This window comes from Barbus barbus (assembly GCF_936440315.1).
Source record: "Barbus barbus genome assembly, chromosome: 27".
Lineage (NCBI taxonomy): Eukaryota > Metazoa > Chordata > Actinopteri > Cypriniformes > Cyprinidae > Barbus > Barbus barbus.
The window spans coordinates 12,684,830-12,712,070 of record NC_136755.1 but is presented as its reverse complement, the minus strand read 5'-3'; the positions used below and the strand labels follow the sequence as shown (position 1 = coordinate 12,712,070).

Here is a 27,241-nt window from a genome sequence, read left to right as displayed (position 1 = left end):
TGGTGGTCAAATGCAGCGGATGGGGTTTGGGAAGGTTGGTGTTCCATCATCTACATTCTGCAGCTGTGTGTCTGTTTATATACAAATATTTAAAGCCACTCACATCCTTTCCCATCAAACACCATCCACACCACTGCTGAGCTCTCATGGCATCTCGCAGTCCTACGGTGTCATTTCATTTTTATAATCAACTGAGTTCAATACACATAAACACTCACGTTTTGCAGTTTTATCAAAGGTCTGTTTTTCCTATTAAAACAAACCAGTAAGTCTCACTTTATATATTTTGACAAATGAAACATGTCAATGGCACTTTTTTATTTCAAATTTCAACAAGATTTTAGTTAAAATTTTAAAATGTATATATTTTGAATATTCTTATTTTATATATGATTAATTCATAATATATATTAATTGCACATTCGCAAACACCCCCCCCCCCCCTCCCCCCTTAGTTACTGTTGCTATGTCCGACAAGCAATGCTGCTCTCTTGACACACATCCTGTTCTCACATCATGGAGCAAAGAGGAAACTGACAACACGCCAACAGACAAGGCAGAGCAGGTTACTTTAGGTATGAAACAAAGTCTTGCTTTCAAAATTTTTTTTTTTAAGAAATTCAAACAATACCCTTTTATGGCTCTTTAATGTGTCGAGACAGATGCTGTAGCACCTCAGTTCAAGCAGCACGTGAACCGAACATCTGTTTATGTTTACTTAAAAGTTACAACACGAAGAAAACATGAATTAACATCAGAAGGTATTATATTTCAAGAAGTCAATACTATTTTTCAAGTTGAAGTCCACCCGCATTAATCTGCTCTTGGCTTGACTTTTGGTGGATTCGGGGTTATGATTGGTCAGACCACCTGTCAATCAAGCTCCCTGCAAAGTATCATTTCCAGGCATAGGTGTATGTTATATAAATTTATTATATATTTGTATCTGCATGTTGTTTTTAGGGCAATTTGTGTGCGTGTGTGGACAGATTTTTTTTTTTTTGGTTTAATGGTTTTAGATTAAGCAAAGTCAATTCTGTCATTGGTTTATATATTTTAAGAGTTCATTTTCTATTCACACCAAGCAGAACCCACAAATTTCTCGAAATTGCCATCTTTATATCTTCAGTAAGACAGCAATGATCTGTCACTCCTTGGCTACTGTTGAAACCACATAATATAAATATAGTTTTCATATTATCATAGCCATAAGAACTCATTTCTAGTCTGTGCAAAGGCTGGATCACATCTGAGAACATCTTTATGCCAAACCACATGATAATTGTCAGTAATTTGTGAGGTATGTGTAGAAGATGAGACGGTTTGATAGTAGATGGAGATTGAGGTGAGAAGGGTTTATGGAAGAGAGGGGGCGGAGGATCCAGTTGTTGGAAACACTCCCTCTGCATAAGCATGTATCTTGGAGGGAAGGAGGTCACCCGTCTTCAGATTATGCCTTCAACGCAAGCAGCACACAGGCTAAGAATACCACAGCTCACTGGGATCTCGCAACTTCACAATTCAGAAAGACGTTTGGGGACTGTAACATTATTCTGGTGAACAAATCATACTCACAATTTTGAAATATTTTTTAGGGAGATTTTTCAGGAGTCTTGGATATTTCCACTCATTGGATTAGGCCTATAAATAGTTTAACCCCAACATTGATGGATTACTGCAAGAGAGTTTTGTAGCTTTTTGTTTTTCAATTAAACTTTGAGGATTTCATCAGTTTGGAGTCACGACTCATCTTCTCAAAAGGAGCATAAGCAGGTGTTGTGTTTGATCCAGAAATCTTTGAAACCTAATGTTTGTGAGGCCCTGTGTTCTTATTTACTCTAGCTAAAGACTTTAATTTCACATTGTGCTTAGTCCTTCCAACTTCGAGATCGCCGCTGAAGGGAGTTGAGCTTTTAGGAAGACCTGTTTGTTTTCTCTTCCAGTTTCTAGGATATTGTTTGTCGTCCATCTCCGTAAGCACACTTTAGATTATGAGAGAAGCCCTGTGGTTTGGTAAATAAAGTGACAGCATGAGGAACGACTGTCAAAAGGCGATAAACTGAGCGGCTTGTAGCAGTAAACATTGCACTCTCCCAAATAACGATGACTGCTGTGGAATCTGAGTGGCTTAGACGTCTGAGTGTCGTTCAGAGTTGAACTTCAAGACGGTAGTCAGACCATTCCAGAGAAGACCAACGTCAGGGTAAACACCCAGAGGTTTTGGAGGGACAAATACGATCTTTATAGACCACTTCAATGGAGCAGAGCTCTTCTGCTGCACCAATGAACAAACAAGAGTGTGTGGTTGAGTTTGTGTCCTCACACCGCAGCAGAGGGAGGAAGGAGAGCTGTGGCAGCCGAACCCGAGGGCGCCAGCGACTGTTTCCTCTGCCCGTCCTCCTCCCTCTCTGCATGCTGCTGTGTGTTTGGGCTCAGGTGGAAGGAGTGGTTCATTCCAGCTTCCGCAGACTCAGTGGTCGTGAAAAGAAGGAGATGCAGAAGGAGATTTTATCCATTCTGGGTTTACCCGGCCGGCCCAGACCTCACCCGCCACTGCGGCCCCCTTCCTCTGCCCCGCTTTTCATGCTGGACCTTTACCATGCTGTGTTGTCCGAGGCCGATGATGGACCTGGTTTGGGCTTCACTCCGGAGGGGGTCAGTCACGCGGCGCTGCCCACCTTAAGCACGCACACGCCGCCCCTCGGCACAGTGGTTAGCGAGGCCGACACGGTTATGAGCTTTGTCAACCTGGGTAAGTGACAGCTGGCAAGGGTTAAACACACTGCACTTATACAGAAGACATTAATTACTATACAGCAGCCCAAGTGTGGACACACACCACACGTAAAAATGTGTAAATGTCAGTATTAGACCAAGTATCATTTATTTAAAAGAAAGATGAGGCAATCTAAACATTTCACAATGAGAAGTTTGTTGCAACAAATACTTTTACAAAAAAGTATTTTGGACAATTTCTGTTTGTCGAACTGGAACTTAATGTCAGTGTTAATTTAATATTTATATACTATATTTTATTTATAGATTATATTTATTAATATTTTGAATTAGTTTTTATTTTTAATATATATATATATATATATATATTTGTAAGTTTTAGTAATTGTGTTATGTGCTTTTGTCATTGTTAGTTTTTCTTTTGTTTTTTGTTTTAATATTTAAATTTTTTTTTTTTTTTCAAATTCAGCTTTTTTTTTATTTCAGTTAGTTGCCAAGGCAATACTTTTTTTATTTTTTACATTTAATATGTATATGTTGTTTTAGCTTTATTTCAATTAAATATATATATATTTTTAATAGATTTAGCTAACAGTAACAACACTGGTTTATATGAAAGCCTGTCTGCCTTATGCCATGTGAGATCAAGTTAATAAACTAAATAAATAATAAAATAAGAAGCAAAATCACACTTAGATATAAAGTCACAATTAGTAAATAATGATTTATCATTTTATTTACTTATTTTTTAGTTGTTTTTTTTTTTTTTTTTGTCCATATGTCCACAGAAATTAATATTGACTTAAATGTCATTGCAAAAATGACTAGAAAGTGGTTAGTTATGAGAACAAGTGTAATATAATTTGTTTGCAAAAGCCACTTGGTTTGATATTTTACAATGACATTTTAAGCCTGCCTTCAGTGCCCTAATGGTTTTTGGGGGGCCAAGATTAATAAGACATAGCCCAAAAAGCCAGATCGTTATTCATTTGCAGTGCCAATTGTCAGTGATTTTTAGAGACTGACAAGGGTTGGAGTGTGTATAATACATGATAATACATATGTGATAATGTGATAATACATTCTGTTCACTGAGACAGACCCACAATCACTCCATCATCTCTTCCTGTCTCAGCCCAAACACAGACGATACTTATCTGTCACGAAACAAACAACAGTTTAACATCCTATTACTGCTTCTCTTTCCACGTCTTTCCTGCCCCATTATTATTGGTCAGCATCACCCCTTTCTCAGATGTAACTAGTGGTGTTTACTAAGGCAGGCATCACTATTATTATTGCTCATACTTGGGTTAATGATTTAAACAAACCCGTAACCCTAAGTACGAAACTTTGCTGCATAACTGTTTGTGATGAATGATGCCTCAAATCATGTGGAGAGGGTGTGTTATTGCTTTTCTAAGTGATTGGTCACTCTTAAAATAACAGTTCTAAAAGGGGGTTTACTGTTTACCAAAAACCTTTAGTGAACAGTTCTTAAAAGGTCCATTTTTACTAGTGTGAGGAAAATTTTAATCTAAACAACCTTTCTTCAACAGATTCTTGAAAATAAAGGTTCCAAAAGGCTAAATTTGCTGTGATGACATGGAACCATTTAAAAAAAAAAAAAAAAAAAAAACTTTAGTGAAGTTCTAACAGTGGTTAAAGAACGTTTTAATCTGATAACCTTTTTCCAATAGACTCGTGAAAATATTTGGTCCAAACGGGGGTTTTCACAGCAAACCATTTGATGTTTAATTTCTGAATAGAACCGCTTTTACTTGGTTTAAAGAGCATTTAAAAAAATGTAAAAAACTTTTTCCACTGCATAAAAAACCTAATGGTTAAAGGGGAGTCATACAATTACATAGACAAACCATTTTTGGCTTCTCAAAGAACTTTTCCATGATCAGTTCTTAAATTATCTACTTTGTTTTTTACTCTAAATAACCTTAAACTTTCTAAAGTTCTAACGTTTCCATGGATGTTAAATGTTCCTCAGTGAACCATACTGTAGATGCCAATAAAGAACCTTTATTTTCAAGAATGGACTTTTCACACGACAGACATATGTGACCCTGGACCACAAAACCAGTCATAAGTGTACATTTGAATTTGAAATAAAAATTTAGCTGAATAAATAAGCTTTCCATTGATGTATGGTTTGTTAGGACATGACAATATTTGACCGAGATACAACTGTTTGAAAATCTTGAATCTGAGGGTGCAAAAATATCAAAATATAGAGAAAATTGCCTTTAAAGCTGTCCAAATGAAGTTCAATGCATATTACTAATCAAAAATTAAGTTTTAATTTATTTATGGTAGGAAATTTACTAAATATCTTCATGGAACATGATCTTTACTTAATATCCGAATGTTTTTTGGCATAAAAGAAAAATGGATAATTTTGACCCATACAATGTATTTTTGGCTATTGCAACAAATATACCCCAGCGACTTAAGACTTAAGTTTTGTGGTCCAGGGTCACATATTGCAAATCACTCTAGCATCGTGGCCTGGAGTTCATGATCTTCAGAAAATGTAAAAGTCAAGTTCTTTCTCCTGCTAGTTGTCGTTAATATAGTGTTTTCTTTTTCTCTGTGCTTTTCTAAATGTAAATCTTGATTATTGTGGATCTACAAAGGCCAGTCCAGATCACACAGGGTATGTGATGTTGTAGTGGGCACACAGCTATGGGGAATTACAGGCCCCACTGAAAGGCAGAAAAAAGATGAGATGAAGTGGATGAAAATACTGTTGGGCACTCCTCTAAAAATACAGCGCTGGACTGTAATTAGTGGTGGTGCGCTGAGCTGCAGCAGCTCCACAACGCCTCTAATTACCCCACTGCAGAGCCCCGGCCGTGGGTGTCAGTCCGATCTGCCGAGCTCCACCAGAACAAATGTTTCATTTTTTGTTTCCCCTTCTTCTCCTGCCAATCAGTCCTCCAACATGTCTTCTTCATCTCGAGTGTCTTCACACATACGCTTCCCTGTGGTAGTTGTTGTTTTTTTTTATTCTCTCTCTGGCCTCTGTCTCTGACCGCAGTGGAGCAGGAGAAGGATCTGCTGCAGCCTCGGCCGTACTGGAAGGAGTTCCGCTTCGATCTCACTCCGCTTCCTCAGGGAGAGACGGTCACCGCTGCTGAGTTTCGCATCTATAAAACTCTCACCGTGGGTTGGCGTGCAAACCGCACCCTCCATATCTCTGTCTATGAAATCCAGAGGGAGAAAAGACACAGGTCACAGTCATATATGATCGTTTATACAGATTTGCAGTACTTAATCTGATTCAGGAAACTAAGATATCATTTGATTTTAGTGTTTAGGAAACAAGTCATTGACATGAAATACTTTTTTTGGTAGTTCTTCGTTCATCAATGTCCCTGAGATCCATCGCTGGTCATTATAATGGAAATAACATTAAGATCTTGTGGTTTGACAGGGAGCCTGAGCTGGTGTTGTTGGACATGCAGTCTGTGCCTGCGGGTCAAGAGGGCTGGCTGGCATTTGATGTGACTTCTGCAAGCAATCGCTGGCTACTCCACCCACAGAGCAACTTGGGCATCCGCCTTTATGTGGAAACTGAGGAGGGTGAGCTATTCCTTATGCACAGCATGGAGGCTAAATAATTCTTTGATAGCAGTCTAACATCACTGGATGTTGCTTCTCACTACAGGTTTGACACCATGTGACACCACAAAAATAATAATAATTATTATTATTATTAAAATCATTACAAAAATAAAGTAAAACAATTATATATAATCTTTTTTTTTTACTTTTTTAAATATATAAAATAAAATATATTATTAATATATTAATAAATAAACGTTTGTGGAATTGACTCTAAAAAACATTTTCTTTTGCCTTAGTAGCTCAACCCAACTTGATTTAACTTGGTGTCTTTTTTTTTTTTTCAATTTCAGTTGCTTTTAATTGCAATTGCTCATTTTAGCCTTCCTCTAGCTTAAACAGTAAAGCATGGCACTAACAACCCCAAAAGCTTCTGCCAAATGCAGCAATTAAAAAAGTTAAAATGTTTACAATCATTAAATATATTGTTAAATAACAATTATTGAAAATATCATTAAATATATTGTTAAATATTTCTCGCAACTCCTACAAATGTTGTCTGCTTTATCTTTAGACCAAGTCTCACAAAAGTTACTGAAGGAGTTTTTGATTTTTGCAATCAACTGGTACTGAATTCTGCTATAGCAAGTAACAAACATTTGGTCTAAGTTTATGAAAAACAGGCTGTATCTTGGCAAAGCTTTGGCCTATTGAAGCAAAACACGTTCAGTGTCTTAGATCAAATGGTAAAATGCGGAAATCTTGTTTTCACAGACCGGTCGTTGTCAGCCGCATGGGTGGGTCTGGTGGGTCGGCGCGGGCCGCGCTCTAAACAGCCTTTCATGGTGACGTTCTTCAGAGCCAGTCAAGCCCCTTGCCGCCCACCTCGTGCTCTGAGACACAACAATCCACGCAAGAAAAAACCCAAGTACGACCTGCCACACCCAAACAGACCCGGCATATTTGGTGAGCCACAATAAGCGGTTTAAAAGGCAGATTGTGTTTAAAGGAGCATATGAAATTATTTGTCTTTGAGCTACGATCTTCTCACTTGTTCCAGACCAAAATCATGCCAGCAGCGGACGCCAGGCCTGTAAGAAACATGAACTCTATGTCAGCTTCAGCGACCTTGGCTGGAAGGTGAGACATCCTGGCTTTTCTACATTTACGCATTCAAACAACAAAGAAGTTAACACTTACAGTTTAGACAGTATTAAAAGTTGATCTGTATATTTTCGCTCTGCCAAATGGAAAAAGTTCTAAACAAGTTAAAGGAAAAAGAACTGAATCAAGTGTTTTTAAATGAATCAATTGAGTGAATGGTTCAGTTACTCACTTATCGCCACACATACAAACAGGAAAGGCTCTGTGCGGTTTAAATATTTAATAGCTAAAATTATATATATATATTTTTTTTTCAGGACTGGGTTTTGGCCCCTACAGGTTATTCTGCGTATTATTGTGATGGGGAATGTGATTATCCTCTGGGCTCTTGTATGAATGCCACAAACCATGCCATGATCCAGCTACTGGTGTGTAATCTGTATTTTTGACATTTCTGCATGTGATTTTCTAAACTGCATTGCTAGGAGACATCTTAAAAATGAAGTAATTGTTGAACCGACTCCTCTGGCAGGTTCACCTTTTAAGACCAGGTGAAGTGCCCAAAGCCTGCTGCGCTCCAACCAAACTCAGTCCCATCTCTGTGCTCTTCTATGATGACAACAACAACGTTATTCTCAAGAAACATCGAAATATGGTGGTCAAGAACTGTGGTTGTCTATAACCTCATGTACATTCAAGTTTTAAATCTAAAACAAATATAGATGTATTATAATACTCAGAGGCACAATTTGTAATATACAGTGATATAAATTTATTTAGCCAAATTTTAGCCGCCTTACCTGTCCCAAATGATTGACAAATGATAGTTATTGAAGTGTCATGATGGTTTATCAGCATATTTGTCACAATTTTATTGTGAGTGGATTTAGGATTGGAATCCATCCCATAATAATAAAACAATACATATTTTGCATAGCTGTCTTACATTTAAACTGTCCAGATTTCTATATTTGTGGAATGTTATGTTTCACAAAGTTGCATTGCTTTGACTTTCTTGCATCTAAAACTGGTAAAATGCTTTTAAAATAACTTATACCACCCACACCCATGTGAAGAAAAGAGACTAATTCAGTCTGAGTAGGATGAACACATGGACAAAATCATTCTGTGCATTCAGTAGTTTGCTAATTTAGCTCACCCAAAAATGAAAAGTGTCATCATTTACTCACCCTCATACTGTTCCAAACCTACAAGAGTTTCTTTTTTCCCACCGAGTACAATGTAAGATATTTTTAACAATTTCCAGAGTATGGGGGGGGGATACTAAGTCAGTGGCTACAGTCAACTGTTTAGTTTTCCACATTCTTCAAATTAGCTTATTTTGTGTTCATCAGAAGAATTACATTTATACAAGTTTGGAACAATGAGTAAATAAGAATTTTTATTTTGGGTGAACTACCATTTTAAGAAATACGATTTTGAAATGATTTCTGAGAAAATCCTCACGTTCATTGGCTGCGGCCTCTGCAGATACGCAAATAGCGTTGTGTAGTTTGGTGATGCCAAAAGCAAAAATTAGATAAGGTAACAGTTTATTAAAGTGCTTTACCAACAGAGACAACGGGAGAATCAGTACATATGGCCGAAGCAGAAAATATTTAAAACCAGAAAACAAAGACAAAAAAGAACAAAAATTTTAGTATAGCATTCACAATGTGTGAAGATTTGATGGAGAACATCTTGAATAGTGAAGCCCAAGTTGCTTCAATCTTGTTGGACAGGAAAAGTAGTGCGTGTATGTGTGTAAACCGCTCTATAAAAATAGTACCAGTGTTAGTTACGTATACAACAATACAGCTTTTCACAGTTGTCAGGTTAATAACACCCATGCTCTTGATGTTCTTTCTAGTAACCATGACACACATCTGGACTATATGCATATACATTTATTGAAAACTTTAGAAAACAAAGTAACAAAAGCGTATCCCTGGGTCCTGACTCATATTATTCTGACTACTTGAACAGGTGCAAATTTACAGCATTTGTGATCATTTTGAGCATGTCAATCAATGAATCTCAATCCTGGTCAGTTCTATTAATAATTCACACATTGGTGCACCTCTCCATTTTGGTTCACAGTTAAAAGATAAGGGGACATACATTTTTATACATTGCAGCACCTAATCTGTATTTTTGACATTTCTGTATGTGATTTTCTAAACTGCATTGCTAGGAGACGTCTTACCTGTGATTTTTAAATCAAAATACAGGGATGTATTGTGAAGTGGGGCACTGGTGAATAAATATGTTGAGTTTAAGCACATGGCAATGAGACAGCTAGGTCACAGCACACTTGGAAAAGATGGAAGCAATATGCACATAGAAAAATATGTGTGCGCTGGTGTGCTTGAGTCCATCCTAAGATCTCCTTGTCGTTGTGCCCACGTGGTCCATGGTCAATGTTATACAGCACGTCGAGTCAGTTGGCCGAGTCGAATCATGTTTCTTTCCCCGGGGTCTGAAAATTGGAGCATAATTATGAGATAACTATACAGCCATATTGACAGATTTACATACATTTTGTCAATATAGTTTAGGTTTGATTCTGACATCTGTATTAGACTCACCCGTTTTAGGTCCATGTTGGTTTCTTGCGTCCTTTAGGCTTGAACATCCACCAGCTCAGGAGGCATAGGAGATTTTGGGTGTTTGCTTTCAAAATGCTGTTTAAAGGTCTTGGGGTCTGGCATCTGTGTCTGTACAAGGAATAACAACTTTCTTAAGATAGGAGAAGTTTGAGATGTAATGATACCTCAGAAAACCAACTCAAACCAGTGACCCTTCGGCCCTCATAACTTGAGTCACAAATTTCTCACCCTGCACACAGGACATGTGTGGACCAGCGCTGCTTTGGCTGCAGTCTTCTGATCCGCTCCTTGACCTTTCTTCTTCTCAGCTGCTTTCTTTGCGTTCTTCTGTTGAGACTGGATCTTCTGCTGCCCACGAGCCATGGCCTCCTCTGAAACACATACATCAGGCACACTGACTCACTCAAGCAGACAGTCTTACTCACCTTTCATTGTACCTTTCGTTCCTCAGAGTGAATGGTGACAGACTGAGGAAAGTCATAAAGGATCGAAACAACATGTAGATAAGTAAATGATGACAGAAATTTCATTTTGGGGTGAAATAGCCCTTTAAAATATACCTAAAGCGATAACTATCTGATTTACACAAGTGAAATACACGGGACGATATAACGACAGGGTTGATAAGAACTACATATATATATATATATAACTACATATTTATAATCAGTGTAAAATATGCGCTCACAAGCGTTTAAATCACGAGAAGTGTCTTTCCCAGGAAGAGAACCCAAAAATTACATTATAGAGACCGAAGATCACATTAGTTAACGTTATCTTAGCTCATCCGCCTTAATCAACACTGATCCAAACGGAGTAGAAAACGGCTCAGATCAAAATAACATTATTATTAACCATAAACGCATTTAAAAACAACGAACATTATATTTATGAGGTGAAATGTGGCAGATTGATCAATAGTTAAGACAATACCTCGGCGTTAAGACACGGAAGGAAGTGACGCTATTCAACAGCTTCCGTCGGAAAGACTTACATAATAAAGGTTTTCCTCAAATACTCAAATTGATAAAATGCTCAGGCCCGAGATGGATAAGTTGATTGAGTACTTTTATTTATTCTATTTTTATTATTGTGATAATTGTATGTGACCGTGTTTTGAAGATGGAGTATTGCCAAACAAAGTGAGCGAGGCTAAATGTTGAGTAATATGATACATATGTTGGCTGCAGTGATGGGAGAAACGGAGCTGTCTGAATCTGTAAATAAGAAACTATTAGTTCGCTGAGGCCATCTGCTGGTCACATGCATGTCACAGCAATTAATGATTGGAAATTTCTGCCGCATTTTGAAATCTACATATTACATATTATATTTACACATTTATGATTCTTCGCAAAATATGTACATTTTAAATTATGAGAAATATATTTGTTTTAAATAAAGTTCATGCCCGTGCTATTTTTAACACAACTATTAAATAATTGTATTATTCAGAAAGGTACGAAACGATTAATTTTATTTGATACAGAATGAATGAGTGGTCTGTTGTCTATTTAGTTTGAACACTTTTATTTTGACGAGTGTGTTCACAAAAAGTTTGCGGAAGTTGTTTTGGTGTACTTCCGCAGCAAAAGACAAAAATGGCAGAACGGGGTTACAGTTTTTCTCTCACAACATTTAGGTAATTCTGTTATTTACTGATTGATAGATGGTTGTAATATTTCATTATAAGTCTTTTGTTGCATGCATTCAGTGAAAATAGTTGTATTTTGTTCGATATGTGTGTTCATGTTCTTCATCAGAGATGCAGTGTCACGATGTTAGTTACCATGGAGCTTTATGACTTATGTTATGCTCATTTATCTCTTTTAGTGCTTTGTTACTTTTTACTAAAGTTAGTTATTCCTCTGTTTACTGTATTATCCCGAGTGATTGTTCAATGTCCTGTTTTATTACAGATTTTTGTTTAATTCTCTTTGTGGAGAATAATATTTTTTTATGAATTAATATTTTGTGGTTTGTACTATATTCAGTGACATAATATTTAAAATGTATATAAAATTTAGTATGAAGCTTTTGTTCAAGCTGATAATCACTGTTTTAAATGATAAAAAATCATTATGATGACATTTGAAATGATTTAAAATCAAAACTATGTATTGATCGAAAAAATAAGTTATACATTCAGCTTCAGATGTATTTCTGTCAAAGTAATGCATTGTATTTTTTTTCCCCCCAACACAGCCCCTCTGGCAAACTGGTGCAGATTGAATATGCTCTGGCCGCTGTAGCAGCCGGTGCTCCATCTGTGGGAATCAAAGGTATGTTTATATATAGATCAGTGCATTAGAAACTTCACAAACCATTATCAAACAAAATGACATGGTTGGAATATCTGATGCAGAAACACTTCTGAAAGGGCATTTAAGTGTCTTTGCCCAGACTGCAACTCAGAGACAGAAATACATTTAAACAGGAATCAAAGCTATATACTTTGATACTAGGGCTGTGGTTGGCCAGAGCTGCTTATTTCTAAGGGTTTGAGAACCACAGATTTAAACTACAGTAGGCAAGGCAAGGCAAGGCACGTTTATTTATATAGCACATTTCATACACAGTGGTAATTCAAAGTGCTTTACATAAAAGAAAGTGAAATAGACATTAAAAATCAATAAAAACATGGGAATAAAGATAAAAACAAGGAATTTTAAAATGATATAGAAATTGATTTAAAATAAACTTAAAGAAAATGATTATACATAAAATTCATTGCAGTCAGTTCGGACATATAGCACAGTGCTCATTCAACAAATGCACAGTTAAACAGATGAGTTTTGAGTCTTGATTTAAATGTGGCTAATGTTTTAGCACATCTGATCTCTTCTGGAAGCTGGTTCCAACTGCGGGCCGCATAATAGCTAAAAGCAGACTCCCCTTGTTTTGTGTGAACCCTTGGTATTTCTAACTGACTCGATCCTAATGATCTGAGTGGTCTGTTCGGTTTATATTCAGTGAACATATCATAATAACAACATTGTCAACATTTGAAGTGGATCAAAACCTTTCATCAAAGTTGTCCTAAAACCAAAATGCGTTCTTGTCTAAGGACAACTCTGATGATCTTTTTTGATCCACTTCAAATGTTGACTACTGTATATATGCTACCTACAGTATACAGTTTCTCCATAGGTGCTGCACTTAAAGTCGTGGCCTAATGGTTAGAGAGTCGGACTCTTAACGCAAGTGTTCGAGTCTCAGGTCCGGCAGGAATTGAGCAAGGCACCAGACCCCCCAACTGCTCCCTGGGCGCCGCAGCATAAATGGCTGCCCACTGCTCCGGGTGTGTGTTCACAGTGTGTGTGTGTGTGTGTGTGCACTTAGGATGGGTTAAAATGCCGAGCACAAATTCCAAGTATGGGTCACCATACTTGGCCACATGTCACTTTCACTTTAAATCATACATTTGTTTTGAAGGACCTTTTGTTATTATTTGCAGCATCAAACGGAGTTGTGCTTGCAACTGAGAAGAAACAGAAGTCCATACTGTATGATGAACAGAGCGTGCACAAAGTTGAGCCAATAACCAAACACATTGGCATGGTGTACAGCGGAATGGGTCCTGACTACAGGTATGAAACAACAGTGCAGTATTTATTTCAAATCGATGGCTGAATTACAAATGAAGCTGTTTTAAAATAAGCCCTTCTTAAAGGAGCAGTGCACCCATAAATGGAAAATCTGTTATTATTTGTTCTCTAGATGGTCTGTAAGGAATGACTCTGGGAATGATCTCTCTTGACAGGGTGCTGGTCAGAAGAGCAAGAAAGCTGGCGCAGCAGTATTTCCTGGTATACCAAGAGCCAATCCCCACAGGCCAGCTCGTACAGAGAGTGGCTTCTGTTATGCAAGAATACACACAGTCAGGGTATGTTCACTTCTTTCTATCTTTTAGTATACCTTACTTTAATTAGAGCCCTTGTAGTAATATTAGTGTCATGTTTTGTAGAGGTGTGCGGCCTTTTGGAGTCTCTCTTCTCATTGCCGGTTGGGACGAAGACAGACCGTACTTATTTCAGTCCGACCCATCGGTACAACAAATAACAATCACAAGCTTTTCATCACTGTATATTCTTAATTCAACATGCAACCATTGCTGTTGTGAAATCATGTCTGAATGGTGATATTCCACAGGGAGCATACTTCGCCTGGAAAGCCACAGCAATGGGAAAGAACTATGTGAATGGAAAAACATTCCTTGAAAAAAGGTATCAAAGTAATCCACTTGTTGAATTATTGTAGTGTATAAGATGGAAATGATTTTGCAAAAGATTTACAGCATGGCTTTGTACAATTTGATTACAGATATAATGAAGATCTGGAACTTGAAGACGCTATACACACTGCCATCTTAACTTTGAAGGTGAGTTCATCTCTAAATAACCTTATATATCAGATTGCTCAAAACAAGATCTATAGAGTTTACTTTTTCTTACAGGAAAGTTTTGAGGGTCAGATGACAGAGGACAATATCGAGGTGGGCATCTGTAATGAAGCAGGATTTCGGAGACTGTCACCTGCTGAGGTGAAGGATTACCTGGCAGCAATTGCTTAAACAACAGCACTACAACTGCTTACAAAGTTTACTATTTCGGTTTGGTTGTTCATTTGAATGCTGCATTTTTATTATTTGTACATTTGTGTAACTGATTTCTCTATAAAAGTATGCATATTATCAACAAATGTTACATCCTGCTTATTTCACCATGACATGGTTTTTGTACCTGACTGTAATTATGAATTACCTTGTAAGGTGTTGTGTGGGATCTGAACTGTTTTATTAGTGAAAAAAAAAGTGTTTGTCAGGCAACAGATATGTATTTCAAGGCCTGCTTCATCACAGGACTGTCCATGCTAATGCGATCTTTTCCTGAGACGTACATTTTTCAACATGAAGTGTTGACGTAAAGCAAAAAATTACTTCACTCCAATGTGTTGAACAAAGTCTGAAAGATTGTAAACCTCTCCATATCCCACTCGAGCATCCATGCAGATGAAGTCATCGAGATTCATTTTAGATTCTGTGAAAAGAACACATACCGTGGAAGAGGTATCAAATTATGATATTTACAGAATTGTGGCAAATAACAGACAAATAGTTTTACAACAAACCTGATGTCTCTAAACATGGGTATGGTGGGGGCGGCATACGCCAGTTCCCATCAGATTCCTTCATATGTGACCGATCAGAAGCAAACGTTTTCAAGTAGGTGTTGCCTGGTATGACACGAAGTTTGCTGAAACAGAGCAGATAACCATTGATATGGCTAGAATTATAAATTCTAGATACAATGCATATCAGATCAGTTCTCAACTTGCCTCCAGAAAGCAGGTTTTAAATGCTCATCAGAACGAAAGGCTTCCTTTGAATATACATCAAGTAGACAAGGGAAGGGAAGGATGGTGTCTAAATCATATATATAGCTCTGTCCTTGTTTATTTACGTGTAGAAGAATAACATGGTAATCCTAAAGGCAAGAGCACGAAAATAAATCTTGTATTAGTAAAAGTTAAAAATCAATATATTTTCCTCTTTAAAAATTGCCCTTACCCAGATTGCTGGTTGATCCCCTCGACTCGATTTTTTTTGTTTCCAAATAGGTATCTGCATTAATTGTAAAATGACAAGTATAGAAACCATACAGTGCACTAACATTATTATATATGCGTTGAAACGTTAAACAACCTCACCATTTTTCTTTCATTAGATATAAAGACTGCATACACTTCATCCAACGAGCAAGTGCCCTGATACTTGACATATTCACACAATTTCCACACATTCTCCTCACTGCAGAAAATAAATAAATATATTGTTAATTGAATAAAAATGAAGCTACTCATGTGATATTACACTTACCAGTAGCAGCTGGTGTATACACACTGGTTTCTAGACGGAGTGATAATTGTATAAACATGACTTTCTTCGTTCATTCTTCCCATTCACATGTAATACTATGATGTCTTTTGATTATAACGACATTACGAAAAACAGATTATATACAAAACTAAAGCGATTCACACTGCAATCGAACCATAGACAGTGAGGATAGGTGTTTGTTTCACTTTTTGTCCGTAAGAAACTTTAGACAGGGTTGTCTTTCCGGTGTCAATGAAGTGAACAGTCCTCATGTGATGTGAATGTAATGTGCACGATTATCACTATAATTGTTGAACGATTTTGCCAGTTTAAAAGCACAATTAGAAAAACACGTTAGCGAAAGATAATGTGCAATTAGACATCTCTTTCAAACAGGCCTAAAAATGGTTGATGGGTTATACCAACCTAATTCTACATTTCCACAACAAAGATACGTTTCTCTTATTTACATGTGTTAGGCTACACAATTCTGTTTAAAGCTCGGAGTCAGAGAGAGATTTATTTTTTTAAATATATCAGGCTAGTTTTAATTTACAGCTGCATTAAATTATTATTATTAAATTCTGCTCTTTTGTACTTGACTAGAATGTTACAAGGTTTCCAAAAATAAAAATATTATTAAAATAATAATCAGATAATTATAGGCCCTAAATGTTTAAAATGTGTTTGTAAATGTGACACTGAAGACTGGAGTAGGCCTAATGACATAACAGGAATGAATAAAACATTAACAAAACATTTTCATAATATGTTACTGTATTTTCATCAAAATAAATGCAACTTTGGTGGGACTTCTTTCAAATATCTCAAAACTTTTTCAAGGCATATGTAGGGTTTGAAAGTAAGTAAACCAACAATTTACACTGTGGGGTTAATTTGGAGTAAAATTGTTGGTTACCTCATTTTGTGTAAAACAAAACAGGCCAAATGTTTCAGACTAAAAAACAAAGTAAATCAACAATTAACAGCAATTCTTGTTGCAATGAATGTTTTTAGAGGAACCGCCCGGCCATTAACACCTCATTTTTATGAGCAGCACTTACTAATCGAATGCAACACCTTTAGAAACATTGTCCAGCATGGATATAAATGTGGCCTGATCTCCTCAGTCTTCAGTCTGAGTTTGGACCAGGTGCTCATCATGGCTAAAGTGAACAGTGGTCTGCTGGAAGAATCACGTGGCGCTCCAAGAAGGAGATACAAAAGATACACTACAGGAACTTACATCGGACTTATTGCATACGCAATTCAAGATTCACCAGACAAGATGCTCACCTTCAAACAGGTAACACGACCGACTAAAAAGTCTCAAATCTGCTAAATATAAGGCTTTGCCGTCTTAACGCAAACATGTTATTTGTGCAGATAATGAAAAAGCTGGAACCATATGTCTTCGGAGACAGAAAGGGCATTGAGAACAACATCAGAGTCTGTCTTTCATCAAACAAGTGTTTTGCAAAGGTGAGTGTTTTAAATTTAGTCAATTTATGTTATTCGAGCCAACTAATTACAATCCACGTGTGTAGGCCAATGTAACAGACTTTTGTATGTTTGTGTGTTTCTAGGTGCCAGTCGATCCGGATTATCCAAATCCTAAAAAGAACTTCTGGAAAGTGGATGAAAATGGCATTACTCCAAAAATGTTTCGCCGACATTTCAAATACCTAATCAACATATTCCCTGGCTTGTCGATTCAGACACAACAGGTGGATGGGTGTGGAGACACTTCTTGTGCTCCAGCCTGCAAGGTCACAGAAAAGAAAAGTGAAAGCAAATTTACAGGCCCCTTTTCCATAGATTCATTATTGAAGGGCGACAGCGAAGTGAAGCGCACGCGCAGCACGAGTTTGGAGGAGCATGCACACTACATAGACGCACAGCGTGGAGCGACCAAGAGAAAAAACATTTATGAATATGAAGCAGCGAGCTGTTATTACCCTGTTTCAGCAGTAGGATGTGACCTGGCCTCAGCGAAAAGACCTCGTCTGACTTCTGAACCGCAGCTCGGACTGTCTCTGCCTCCACCAATCACATATAATCCGCATGTTCTCTTCAGCTGTGCTTCAATGTATGATACTAGATATGTCAGCTGGTGAACAGCCAGAATGTCCACAAGTAAATATGAAGAAACTGCACTTTTTCTTTTTTAAATAAAACAATCTTTTTCACATTGATGATTTACTTTGCTTTTTTTCTGATAGCATAAATAGTAGGTATCATCATAATATAATCTATTTAAATATTCAATTTTCTATACCGTCGCTACTACTTCAGAGTATATTTTATTTCTAGAATATCACTATAATAGATGGAACACATTCAAAGGCTGATGACTTATAACTGAGAAACATGACATAATTGATCTTTTAAAAATTGTTTCAGCCATACTAAATAAGTTAACTTAAAACCTTTCCAAGTTTGTAGTTTAAAGTGAAAAATATCTAAAACATTATCATTTAGGAAAGCATATAGCGTAATAAAAAAGAAAAAAAACTTGATGTCCTGTATTTGTTAGGCCTGCTAACAGGTGAATTTAAATCGATCTCAAACATTAACATTTCAAAAAGTGGGATCTCAGAAAACAATGTATTTCACATGCATTAGCATTAACAATGTTTGTCCTCGTTAATCGGCGATTAGCACATCATCCAAGATAATGTTCACATAATAGTGGAGCTACTTTCACGTAAAAAAACATGTTTGCTTTGCGCCACAAGGTTTGCTTTCACATTTGCCACGGGGTGGCGGTAAAATGTTAAGCTTGGATATTGATGTAAATTACATTAAAGCAACTAAAGAACATTAATTTATTAATTCATTAAGGATATAGACTTAATCTCGGGGAGTATACAGTTGTTAGGAAATTGACTATGATTTGTGTTATATCAATTGATCAAATTTATAGTCTTTTAAAAGCTGATGCCAGTTTTGGCCTGTTTTCTGAAACCAGCAGTAACTTTGATGGCTTGAAACCTTTTGTCTAACAAGTTTCCATTGTTCCCAATAACACCACGATTCTGCATTATTTACCCAAAACACACACTGTAAAACAATATTTTTGTAAGGTAAAGTTGTAAATAAAACAAAAATTACTATAAATATTTGCTGTAAAAACATATTTTAATCAAAATATATCAAATCAAAAAGTAAATAATATGTGACCCTGGATCACAAAACCAGTCATAAGGGTCAAATTTTTTCAATTGAGATTATACATAATCTGAAAACTGAATAAAGATTTCCATTGATAGTATGGATTGTTCGTATTGGACAATATTTAGCTGATATACAACTATTTGAAAATCTGAGGGTGAAAAAAATCTAAATATTGAGAAAATCGCCTTTAAAGTTCTTAGCACTGCATATTACTAATAAAACATAAAGTTTTGATATATTTACGGTAGAAAATTCACAAAATATCTTCATTGAACATGATTTTTACTTAATATCCTAATGATTTTTGGCATAAAAGAAAAATCAATAATTCTGACCCAAACTATTTATTGTTGCTATACCCGTGCTACTTATGACTGGTTTTGTGGTCTAGGGTCACATATTGTAAATAACAAGTATACAGGTTGTGGATTGAACTGACATTAAAAAAATGATTTTTTATGCAAGCTTAGTGATTAATGTGATTTGAACATCTACAGAAATATTAGGACAGAAATATTTGAATAATAATCACATGTACTGAAGTAAGTGTTCTTCATCTGCAATCAGCTTCATCAGCTAACACAGTGAAAGTTTAAGGTAAAACAGTGCTTTCTTGTCAAACATATTCCATTAACCTTTGATTCCAGTAATCTTTGTTTTATATTACAACTTGGGATTTTTTTATACATTGTGTGTTTGGGGCAAATAATGCAGAATCGTGGTGTAATTGGGAACAATGGAAACTTGTTAGACAAAAGGTTTCAAGCCATCAAAGTTACTGCTGGTTTCAGAAAACAGGCCAAAACTGGCATCAGCTTTTAAAAGAAATGAGATCAATGGAAATAACACAAATTACAGTTCATTTACAAACAGTATTTACATTTATATCGTTAATGAATTAATAAGCCAATGTAAGTCAATTTTGGCCTGTTTTCTTTAAGTTTCAAAGTCAAAGGCATTACATTTTTGGGCAATTTCAGCAGGAGATATTATCTTCTAAGATACTATGCAATTTTAAAAAATAGTACAACAAATTTACAGCAGTAACTTTGAAGGCTTGAGACCTTTTTTGTCTAACAAGTTTCCATTTCTCAAAATAACATCATGATTCTGCATTATTTACCCAAAACACACTTTAAAAGATTTTCTGAAGTTGTAAATAAACAAAGATTACTGGAATGTGATTTACGAGAAAGTACTGTTTCCAGTACTGTTTACACTTTCACTTAGTTAGTCACTCGCCATTTCTTTGTGATTAATTGTGAAATTTACTACACATTTCTGAGGGAAAATTGTTTCTACACCTTTTTTTTCAGTGCAGATGAAGAACACAGTCTATGTGATTATTATTCAAATATTTCTGTCCTATATTTCTGCAGATGTTCAAATCTGTTCAGTGAATGCCATTTCAACTGACAAGTGGCCATGCAAAGAAGCAACAGCAAATACACCACAGACTGAAACTGTTTGCCTTGTCCTAAAATAGATACTCAGTTTGATGCTCTTTCCCCACTTGGTTGTACAGAGGTTAGGAGACAAAAAAAACATATGTCAGCATTTAAATATATGTAAGAATTTACAGTACTTAACAGATGGGCAGATGATCTGAATTATTTTTGAAGTTATGCTCTCTCTCTCTCTGTGCCCTCATCTTGATGTTGTAACTATCCTGCCATAATGTAGAAGGCTACACATTCTCTCATTTAAATAAACAAGTTCAATGTGTACAGAAACTTGTGTTGTTTTAGAGAGTGTAGACTAATTACAGACATTATAAAATTCTTTCTCCCCCTCCATTGTGATAGTGATGCTTTGGTATTTAGAGCAGACAGACAGAGATACTGATGTAGAGTAAGCACAGGTGTTATCAGGAAGTAGTCTTCTTGTTTAATCTCATGATTAATATTTGTCTCAGATGTTTGGTTTGAGAGAGTACTGGTGGAACTGATGTTACATGCTTGGACTGTCAGTATTTGCAGTCCTCTGAATTCTTCCACATGGATTAGTGAGGGTTGACGGCCAAACCAGATTGTGACACCTCAACCACTCTTCTGACTGACATGGATTGCAGGAAAGGTTCTGAAAACAAGCTATTTGTGTGTCTGCTGTAGAATTTATCTCTTTGTAAAATAAGCAAATAACAATAAATAAATAAATGAGACAATATATGGTCTCATGTTTTGTATTGTAATGTATTGATATATTGTAAGATCATTTTATATTGTAATGATCCTGAAAACTCAAGACTTTTCCTTAGTTACTCCCACTGATCTATAATAGGCTAAAGAACAGCTAATAGTGGTCCCTCCCTATTCTCGTACATTCTACTATTCTAAACGATGTCTATTACGGACACTTCTCATGTTTTATTTGACTCTTTATGATAGCTAGATCTTTTTGTTGTCTTTACTTGTTGGTCGCTTTGTACAAAAGCGTCTGTTAAATAAATAACAATATTGTTTCAAAATTCAGTTTTCCACAATATTGTAAACAATATACACTATTTTTTAATTTGATATTTTTTTTCTTTAGCTTTAAATGATTTTTAACTACAATTGTGCCTAATGTGGACAGACTTTTGATTTTACTCGGTGATTTTAATATTCATGTGAGCTGCCCTGATAAGCCGTTAGTCTCAGAATTTTAACAAATCATTGATTCTTTTAACCTTTTCCAATCTGTTTTAGGTGCTACACATGAAAAAGGCCGCACACTTGACCGGATATTGTTTTATGGATTTCCGTTGCAAATTGTTCAGATTGAGGATTGTTCTTTTTCTGACCGCAAGCCAATACTGTTTAATACTTCTTTATCCCACACTGTGAAACAATCCCCTCCTGGTTATTACGTCCGCCCTTTTAACTCAGATGTACCTGTACGATTCTCGGACGCATTTTCTACTCAATTTGCCATTTCTTGTAAATCATCATCTTTTGATATGGACCTTGAAGAGTTCATTTTTTATTTTAACTCTACTTGTGTTAATATTTTGGATTTGATTGCTCCCTTGAAACTGAAATGCCCCAAAAGATGAAATCAGCCTTGGTTAAATAGTGAATCTAGAGTTTTGAGACAAAAATGTAGGCAGGCAGAGAGAAAATGGAAACAAGATAAATTGCAAGTGTCCTATGAAATTTTGAGAGACTGTCTGAGGACTTATCAGAAATTTGTTAAGACTGCTAGATCAACATATTTTTCCAATTAGATTAATAGCAATGCTGGTAGACCAAAATTTTATTTAGTACTATTAATAAGGTTTTAAATCCTATTGCTACTATATTTCCAGAGGTGTCTCCTGCAGTTTGCAATGATTTTTAAAAGTTTTTTATTACTAAGATTCAAAATATTCGTTCTAATATCACAAACTCTGGAAATGTCTCTTTTGCTGATCACTGTAATTTAGCTACTTTAACTAGTTTTGAGCCTGTGTCTCTATCTGATCTAATAGATATTATTTGTCATATGAAACGTGCATCTTGTTTGTTGGATCCGATTCCCTCATTTTTTATTGTGGAAGTACTGGACACCACTGGCCCATGTATCCAGTCTATAACTAACAATAGTCTTATTAGTGGCAGTGTCCCATCATGTTTTAAACATGCAGTGATTCAGCCTGTGCTTAAAAAGGCTACTTTAGATCCTCTGGTCTTAACTAATTATCGTCCTACCTCTAAGCATCCTTTTCTTTCGAAGGTACTGGAGAAGGTTGTTTTTCATCAAATTTCTTCTTTTTTAAATCATAATGACATATTCGATAGGTTTCAGTCCGGGTTCCGAGCACAGCACAGCACAGAATCTGCTCTTTTGAAAGTGTTAAATGATCTCTTACTGGCTGATGACTCTGGAAAATGTGTTGTTTTGCTTCTCTTGGACTTAAGGGCAGCCTTCGACACTATTTACTTCGATCACACTATTTTGCTGAAACGTCTCGAGCAGTATGTTGGCATCAGGGGAACAGCTTTAAACTGGTTTGCGTCCTATTTTGAGGGGAGAACGTTTTCTGTAGAAATTGATAACATCACTTCCTCCTCTGCTGCATGTACATGTGGTGTCCCACAGGGATCTGTTTTAGGCCCTCTTCTGTTTTCTCTCTATCTCCTTCCTTTGGCTAATATTTTTCGTAAGCATCAGACTTCGTATCATTGTTTTACGCAGATGACATACAGCTTTATCTACCGGTTAAGTCTGATGAGAATACATCCCTTCAGCCATTATTTGACTGATTGGGTGAAGTTAAAAGTTGGATGGTGGAAAACTTCCTTCAATTAAATGATTCTAAGACTGAAGTGTTAATTTTTGGACGTCTGTATTTTGTAAATACCCTCACAAACACTTTGGCTCCTATAACTAACACTGTAGGTTCTCATGCAAGAAATCTGGGAGTTATTTTTGACACGGCACTTAAATTTGAAAAAACAAATAAATTCAGTTGTCAAATCAACATTGTTTCAGCTTAGGATGATTGCCAAAATCTAATCTTTTCTTTCATTTAAAGATTTAGAAACTGTTATCCACGCATTCATTTAATCCAGACTCGACTACTGTAATTCATTGTATTTGGGGGTCGCTCAATCTTGTTTGTCTCACCTTCAGTTGGTCCAGAATTCTGCGGCCAGATGTTTAACAAAAACTAGGAAGAGGGAAAGTATCACTCCTGTTTTGGTTGGTTTGCATTGGCTCCCCATTGAATATAGAATCCAATTCAAGATATTACTATTTGTTTGTAAGTCCCTCACAGGCTTGGCACCAAACTATTTAGCTGATCTTCTTTCTCACTATCACACCAACAGGCATTTAAGGTCATCAAACGCTTTGTTGTTGTCTGTTCCCAAGACACATTTAAAACTTAAGGGGGATCGGGCATTCTCTGTGGCAGCACCTCAGTTGTGGAATAACTTGCCTCTTTACTTGTGATCAGCCACTTCTGTTCAGGTATTCAAATCATCAGTAAAGACATATCTTTTTTAAAAGGCTTATGGGCTGGAGTAAATGCTTTATACAGTTTTATTGTGTGTATATTTAGTGTGGTGTATTACTTGTGTCGTTTCTTTTTCTTTCTAGTTTTGTTATATGGTTATTGGCTTAATTCTACTTTTCTGTGCAGCACTTTGGTCGGCTCTGTCGTTTTTAAATGTGCTATATAAATAAATTAAACTGAAACTGAACTGAAACTACATAACCATTTAACACCGCACAAATTTAAATATTAATATTAGACAATATAAAAGCAGTCATTTAATTTTGCAAACAAAATTTGTTATGTTGTAGTCTATTTATAATATCACGTTTAACACTTTTCTCACACAGTATAAATGGGTATTTATACATTAATATGCCTACCTGCTAGCTATTTTAGGAAGTTGGTCCCTCTCATACTTGGGGTTTTGGTATCAAACAGTTTAAAAACCCTCAAGGCAAAGTCAATTTCAACAAATATTTAACACTTTACAGAGGAATTTTGCATATTTTTGCAACATTTCTTTGAACACATCAATTCCTCTAAAGACAGTCCTATAATCTAACCAGTCATTGACAGCACGGTTTTATTTCACGACCTGCGACAATGAGGTAAACATACTCATCCTTATTTCCAGTGAGCCCCGCCCATCACAGGCACAGCAGTCACGTTGGCCACGTCTTCGTGTGAGTACGTGTCTACTTGAGGTCACCCACGTACGGTTTGAGAAGCTCCTCGCTAGTGTTTTATAGTACAGGTGGTTTATGCTGCGTTGGTAGGGCTGAGCGTCATACTTTTAGTCTCTTCGGTGTTTCTACGGGGCCAAGGGCTTTTACATGACGATTACATCATATTAACCCTATGATGCGTGATTTAAAAAATGGCAAATTAAAGGGAAAAAAACTAAATAAAACTACTTCAAAATGAGATTATTTATTTATTTTCCTCAATATATTTTCAGATAAAGACTTGACCTTTCATTAGAAAATAAGTTAACTTGGGTTTATGATCATGGGCTTTTGTTGTGTGGACAGGAGAGGAAAATTGCCCAAAGTCTTATGACTGATTGTAAGGTCAAAAGGTGGATAAAATGATTAACAGAGACACTGCCCTAGCAAGGCAGCTGTGTCCATTATCTAGCTCAGCAATGGAATAATTATTACCACTGCCTTTGGCTTAGGTTTAGCCTACTGAAAAAAAACGTGGGTAAATAATTACTTCATTGTATACTTATTTCGCTATGAAACTTGAAATCTTTCTTTCAGTGTTTATTCTTATAAGCACTGTAAATCATGAGTTTTGCAGAAGAACTTATCAGCACTGTAAGGTGATACTTTTATCATGGGTCAGGCACTTAGTTTTCAATCACTACATAGACTCGGCCAGAGGGGCCTGTGAACTCAGCCTCTCGAGCTGTGGAAGATGAAGCCGAAGGTGAATATCTGAATTGTTTTTACAGAAATTCCAAACTCCGTTTTCCTGTTTCCAGTAATATCAATATCTGTGACACTCCTGTGGTGCAGCGGTCCTGTTTGCACTCACAGGAACAGTTTCCCCATCTAATAAAATACATGGAAATATGGGTAGACCTGTACTATACTTCGTTATGTATGTTGTCTATTCATGCCTGACACAAATAATTAGCACCTTTCTAGGCTGTTTTTTGCAGTCATGCAATATTTGAAACCTAAAGATTCAGTTTGGACAGGATAGAGGCTGGTTACCTTGTACTGTCGCCTTCGGCAAGTTGTTAGTGAATGAGTTTAGGTCCTGTTTTAAAGGTTATATTCATGGAAAACAAAACAAAGTCAGGTCAGAGCAATTTTCCACTTCAGTAATTGGTTGCATCTTATCAGCAGAGGCAATGACCTGCAGCAGGAATGCTACCATGTTGCCAGGTCAGAGTAAAGTGGACATGGTGGAGCAGAAGGAGTTTTCATGCAGGTGATCCCTCTGTATCAAGTGAAAGTAGCTCTGGTGCAATAACACTTAGGAAATCAAACCACATTGACAAATTTGTGAAGATGAAGCTGTAAAAATAATTAACGCAGAGTGGTTTATTATGTGGCCGAGGAACGGCGCAGGGTGTGTCTGGATAAAACTGATGTTTTGCAAGAAAAAGAAACAGCTGGAATATCTAGCACTTCTCACAGAAAATGCATAAGCCCGGATGGAGGGAAATGTTTATAAGGGTTTTATGATTGCAATTATTTTGGTTGAAAATTTGGAATATTTGTGTAATATTAGTAGTTGGAAAACTTAGCATTTCTTTCACAGTAAAGAATTATGCCCTACAAGTTATGGCTGTAGTTATTGAGTAACTTTATAATCCTAAGCGTCAAAGTAAAATGAGCAGTAAAGCGCAGTTCTAATTGTTGTTCCACTGACAAGGACTGATAAACTGATCGAAAATCAGACATCAAAGTTTCAATCAGAAATGACCTCTAAAAATATACATTTACCAGTGACACCAATAAATTGATAGCAAAAACCTTCTCACAGTTGATAAATGGTCAAGAGTTTGTGTGATTGTAATATGCTGGCGGTAAAACTTAAGTTCTTTTGCATGTGCTTGTTTATATTGTCTGTTTATGAGTCGCACACGTTAATGCATAATCCATAATACTATGTTCATACTGGCAAGAGTTTGTGTTGGCACATCATTACCTAGTTCATCATTTATTGACCATCTACTTCATGACCTAATTTTGCATCTTGTTTATTTCATTGTCTGTGAATGAAACCATCATATTTTGGAGATTTATCCATTGCGTAATACTTACAAAAATGACCATAAACTGCTTTAACAGTCCCATTATGCACAGTAAATAGTGTTAATTGTCACTGTGTAACTTTTAAGTCGTCCAATTATCCCTTTTAGTAAATCAGTAATACATGACATTGAACTGAGTAGCACCCGCTCTGAGGAACTACGTGATATGTTGAGGTGAGGCCTACATCTCAGACAGTCCTGAGCGCTGTCTCATGTCATGTGCATCTGAATCACGGCTTAGTATGATTCATACTACATCTGACTACGGTTATTGCATCACATACTGCATCTGCACTAAAGCAGTTTAAGCTGATTGTGACAATGCATGTTAGACAGAGGTTTGAAACAGGATGACTGGGGTATTACTGATATATAATTATGATTTTATTGTTTGACTAATGCAGTTTAAAGTGTAAAATAATGCCTTA

General features: G+C 36.3%; 4 protein-coding genes across 6 annotated transcripts; 2 read left to right on the top strand and 2 right to left on the bottom strand.

Moving 5' to 3' along the window:
• The first annotated feature begins 1,407 nt into the window (after positions 1-1,407).
• On the top strand, positions 1,408-9,048 carry LOC306847418 (bone morphogenetic protein 8A-like). The gene is made up of 7 exons (XM_079381367.1): positions 1,408-2,752; positions 5,789-5,981; positions 6,185-6,333; positions 7,090-7,281; positions 7,376-7,455; positions 7,737-7,847; positions 7,952-9,048. Exons 1-7 carry the CDS (start codon positions 2,257-2,259, stop codon positions 8,099-8,101), a joined length of 1,371 nt encoding a protein of 456 aa, XP_079237493.1. The 5' UTR covers positions 1,408-2,256; the 3' UTR covers positions 8,102-9,048.
• LOC306847419 (zinc finger protein 706) lies at positions 8,958-11,005 on the bottom strand. Of its 2 annotated transcripts, none has more exons than XM_079381369.1 (4): positions 10,962-11,005; positions 10,257-10,399; positions 10,008-10,136; positions 8,958-9,898 (listed from the first exon to the last, which is right to left on the bottom strand). In XM_079381369.1, exons 2-3 carry the CDS (start codon positions 10,389-10,391, stop codon positions 10,041-10,043), a joined length of 231 nt encoding a protein of 76 aa, XP_079237495.1. In that variant the 5' UTR covers positions 10,392-10,399; positions 10,962-11,005; the 3' UTR covers positions 8,958-9,898; positions 10,008-10,040. The 2 variants fall into 2 exon arrangements, with proteins under 2 accessions (XP_079237495.1, XP_079237494.1); XM_079381368.1 differs by having other exon boundaries at positions 10,257-10,495; positions 10,962-11,004.
• A 606-nt stretch (positions 11,006-11,611) lies between these two features.
• Positions 11,612-14,723, top strand: LOC306847416 (proteasome subunit alpha type-2; the record flags this gene model as incomplete). 2 transcript variants are annotated; one of them, XM_079381365.1, is made up of 8 exons in its annotated part: positions 11,612-11,670; positions 12,234-12,310; positions 13,486-13,618; positions 13,792-13,914; positions 13,996-14,077; positions 14,181-14,254; positions 14,352-14,409; positions 14,485-14,723. In XM_079381365.1, the coding sequence occupies 8 exons, from the start codon at positions 11,630-11,632 to the stop codon at positions 14,599-14,601; spliced, it is 705 nt and encodes a 234-aa protein (XP_079237491.1). The 2 variants fall into 2 exon arrangements, with proteins under 2 accessions (XP_079237491.1, XP_079237490.1); XM_079381364.1 differs by lacking the exons at positions 11,612-11,670; positions 12,234-12,310 and having other exon boundaries at positions 13,404-13,618; positions 14,352-14,601.
• A 214-nt stretch (positions 14,724-14,937) lies between these two features.
• LOC306847417 (protein N-terminal glutamine amidohydrolase-like) lies at positions 14,938-16,165 on the bottom strand. Its single transcript, XM_079381366.1, has 6 exons — positions 15,907-16,165; positions 15,738-15,837; positions 15,598-15,651; positions 15,366-15,514; positions 15,159-15,283; positions 14,938-15,067 (listed from the first exon to the last, which is right to left on the bottom strand). The coding sequence occupies exons 1-6, from the start codon at positions 15,987-15,989 to the stop codon at positions 14,964-14,966; spliced, it is 615 nt and encodes a 204-aa protein (XP_079237492.1). The 5' UTR covers positions 15,990-16,165; the 3' UTR covers positions 14,938-14,963.
• Positions 16,166-27,241: the final 11,076 nt, after the last annotated feature.

What these genes read in the sequence shown, in the direction of transcription:
- LOC306847418 (XM_079381367.1), top strand. Translation starts at nt 2,257, where the DNA reads ATGGAGCAGAGCTCTTCTGCTGCACCAATGAACAAACAAGAGTGTGTG. An exon ending in TATGAGCTTTGTCAACCTGG is followed by an intron (nt 2,753 to 5,788) that starts GTAAGTGACAGC and finishes CTCTGACCGCAG; the next exon opens with TGGAGCAGGAGAAGGATCTG. An exon ending in AAACAGACCCGGCATATTTG is followed by an intron (nt 7,282 to 7,375) that starts GTGAGCCACAAT and finishes CACTTGTTCCAG; the next exon opens with ACCAAAATCATGCCAGCAGC.
- LOC306847419 (XM_079381369.1), bottom strand. Translation starts at nt 10,391, where the DNA reads ATGGCTCGTGGGCAGCAGAAGATCCAGTCTCAACAGAAGAACGCAAAG. An exon ending in ACACATGTCCTGTGTGCAGG is followed by an intron (nt 10,137 to 10,256) that starts GTGAGAAATTTG and finishes TTCCTTGTACAG; the next exon opens with ACACAGATGCCAGACCCCAA.
- LOC306847417 (XM_079381366.1), bottom strand. Translation starts at nt 15,989, where the DNA reads ATGGGAAGAATGAACGAAGAAAGTCATGTTTATACAATTATCACTCCG. An exon ending in GTATACACCAGCTGCTACTG is followed by an intron (nt 15,838 to 15,906) that starts GTAAGTGTAATA and finishes TATTTTCTGCAG; the next exon opens with TGAGGAGAATGTGTGGAAAT. An exon ending in CCCATGTTTAGAGACATCAG is followed by an intron (nt 15,068 to 15,158) that starts GTTTGTTGTAAA and finishes TTCTTTTCACAG; the next exon opens with AATCTAAAATGAATCTCGAT.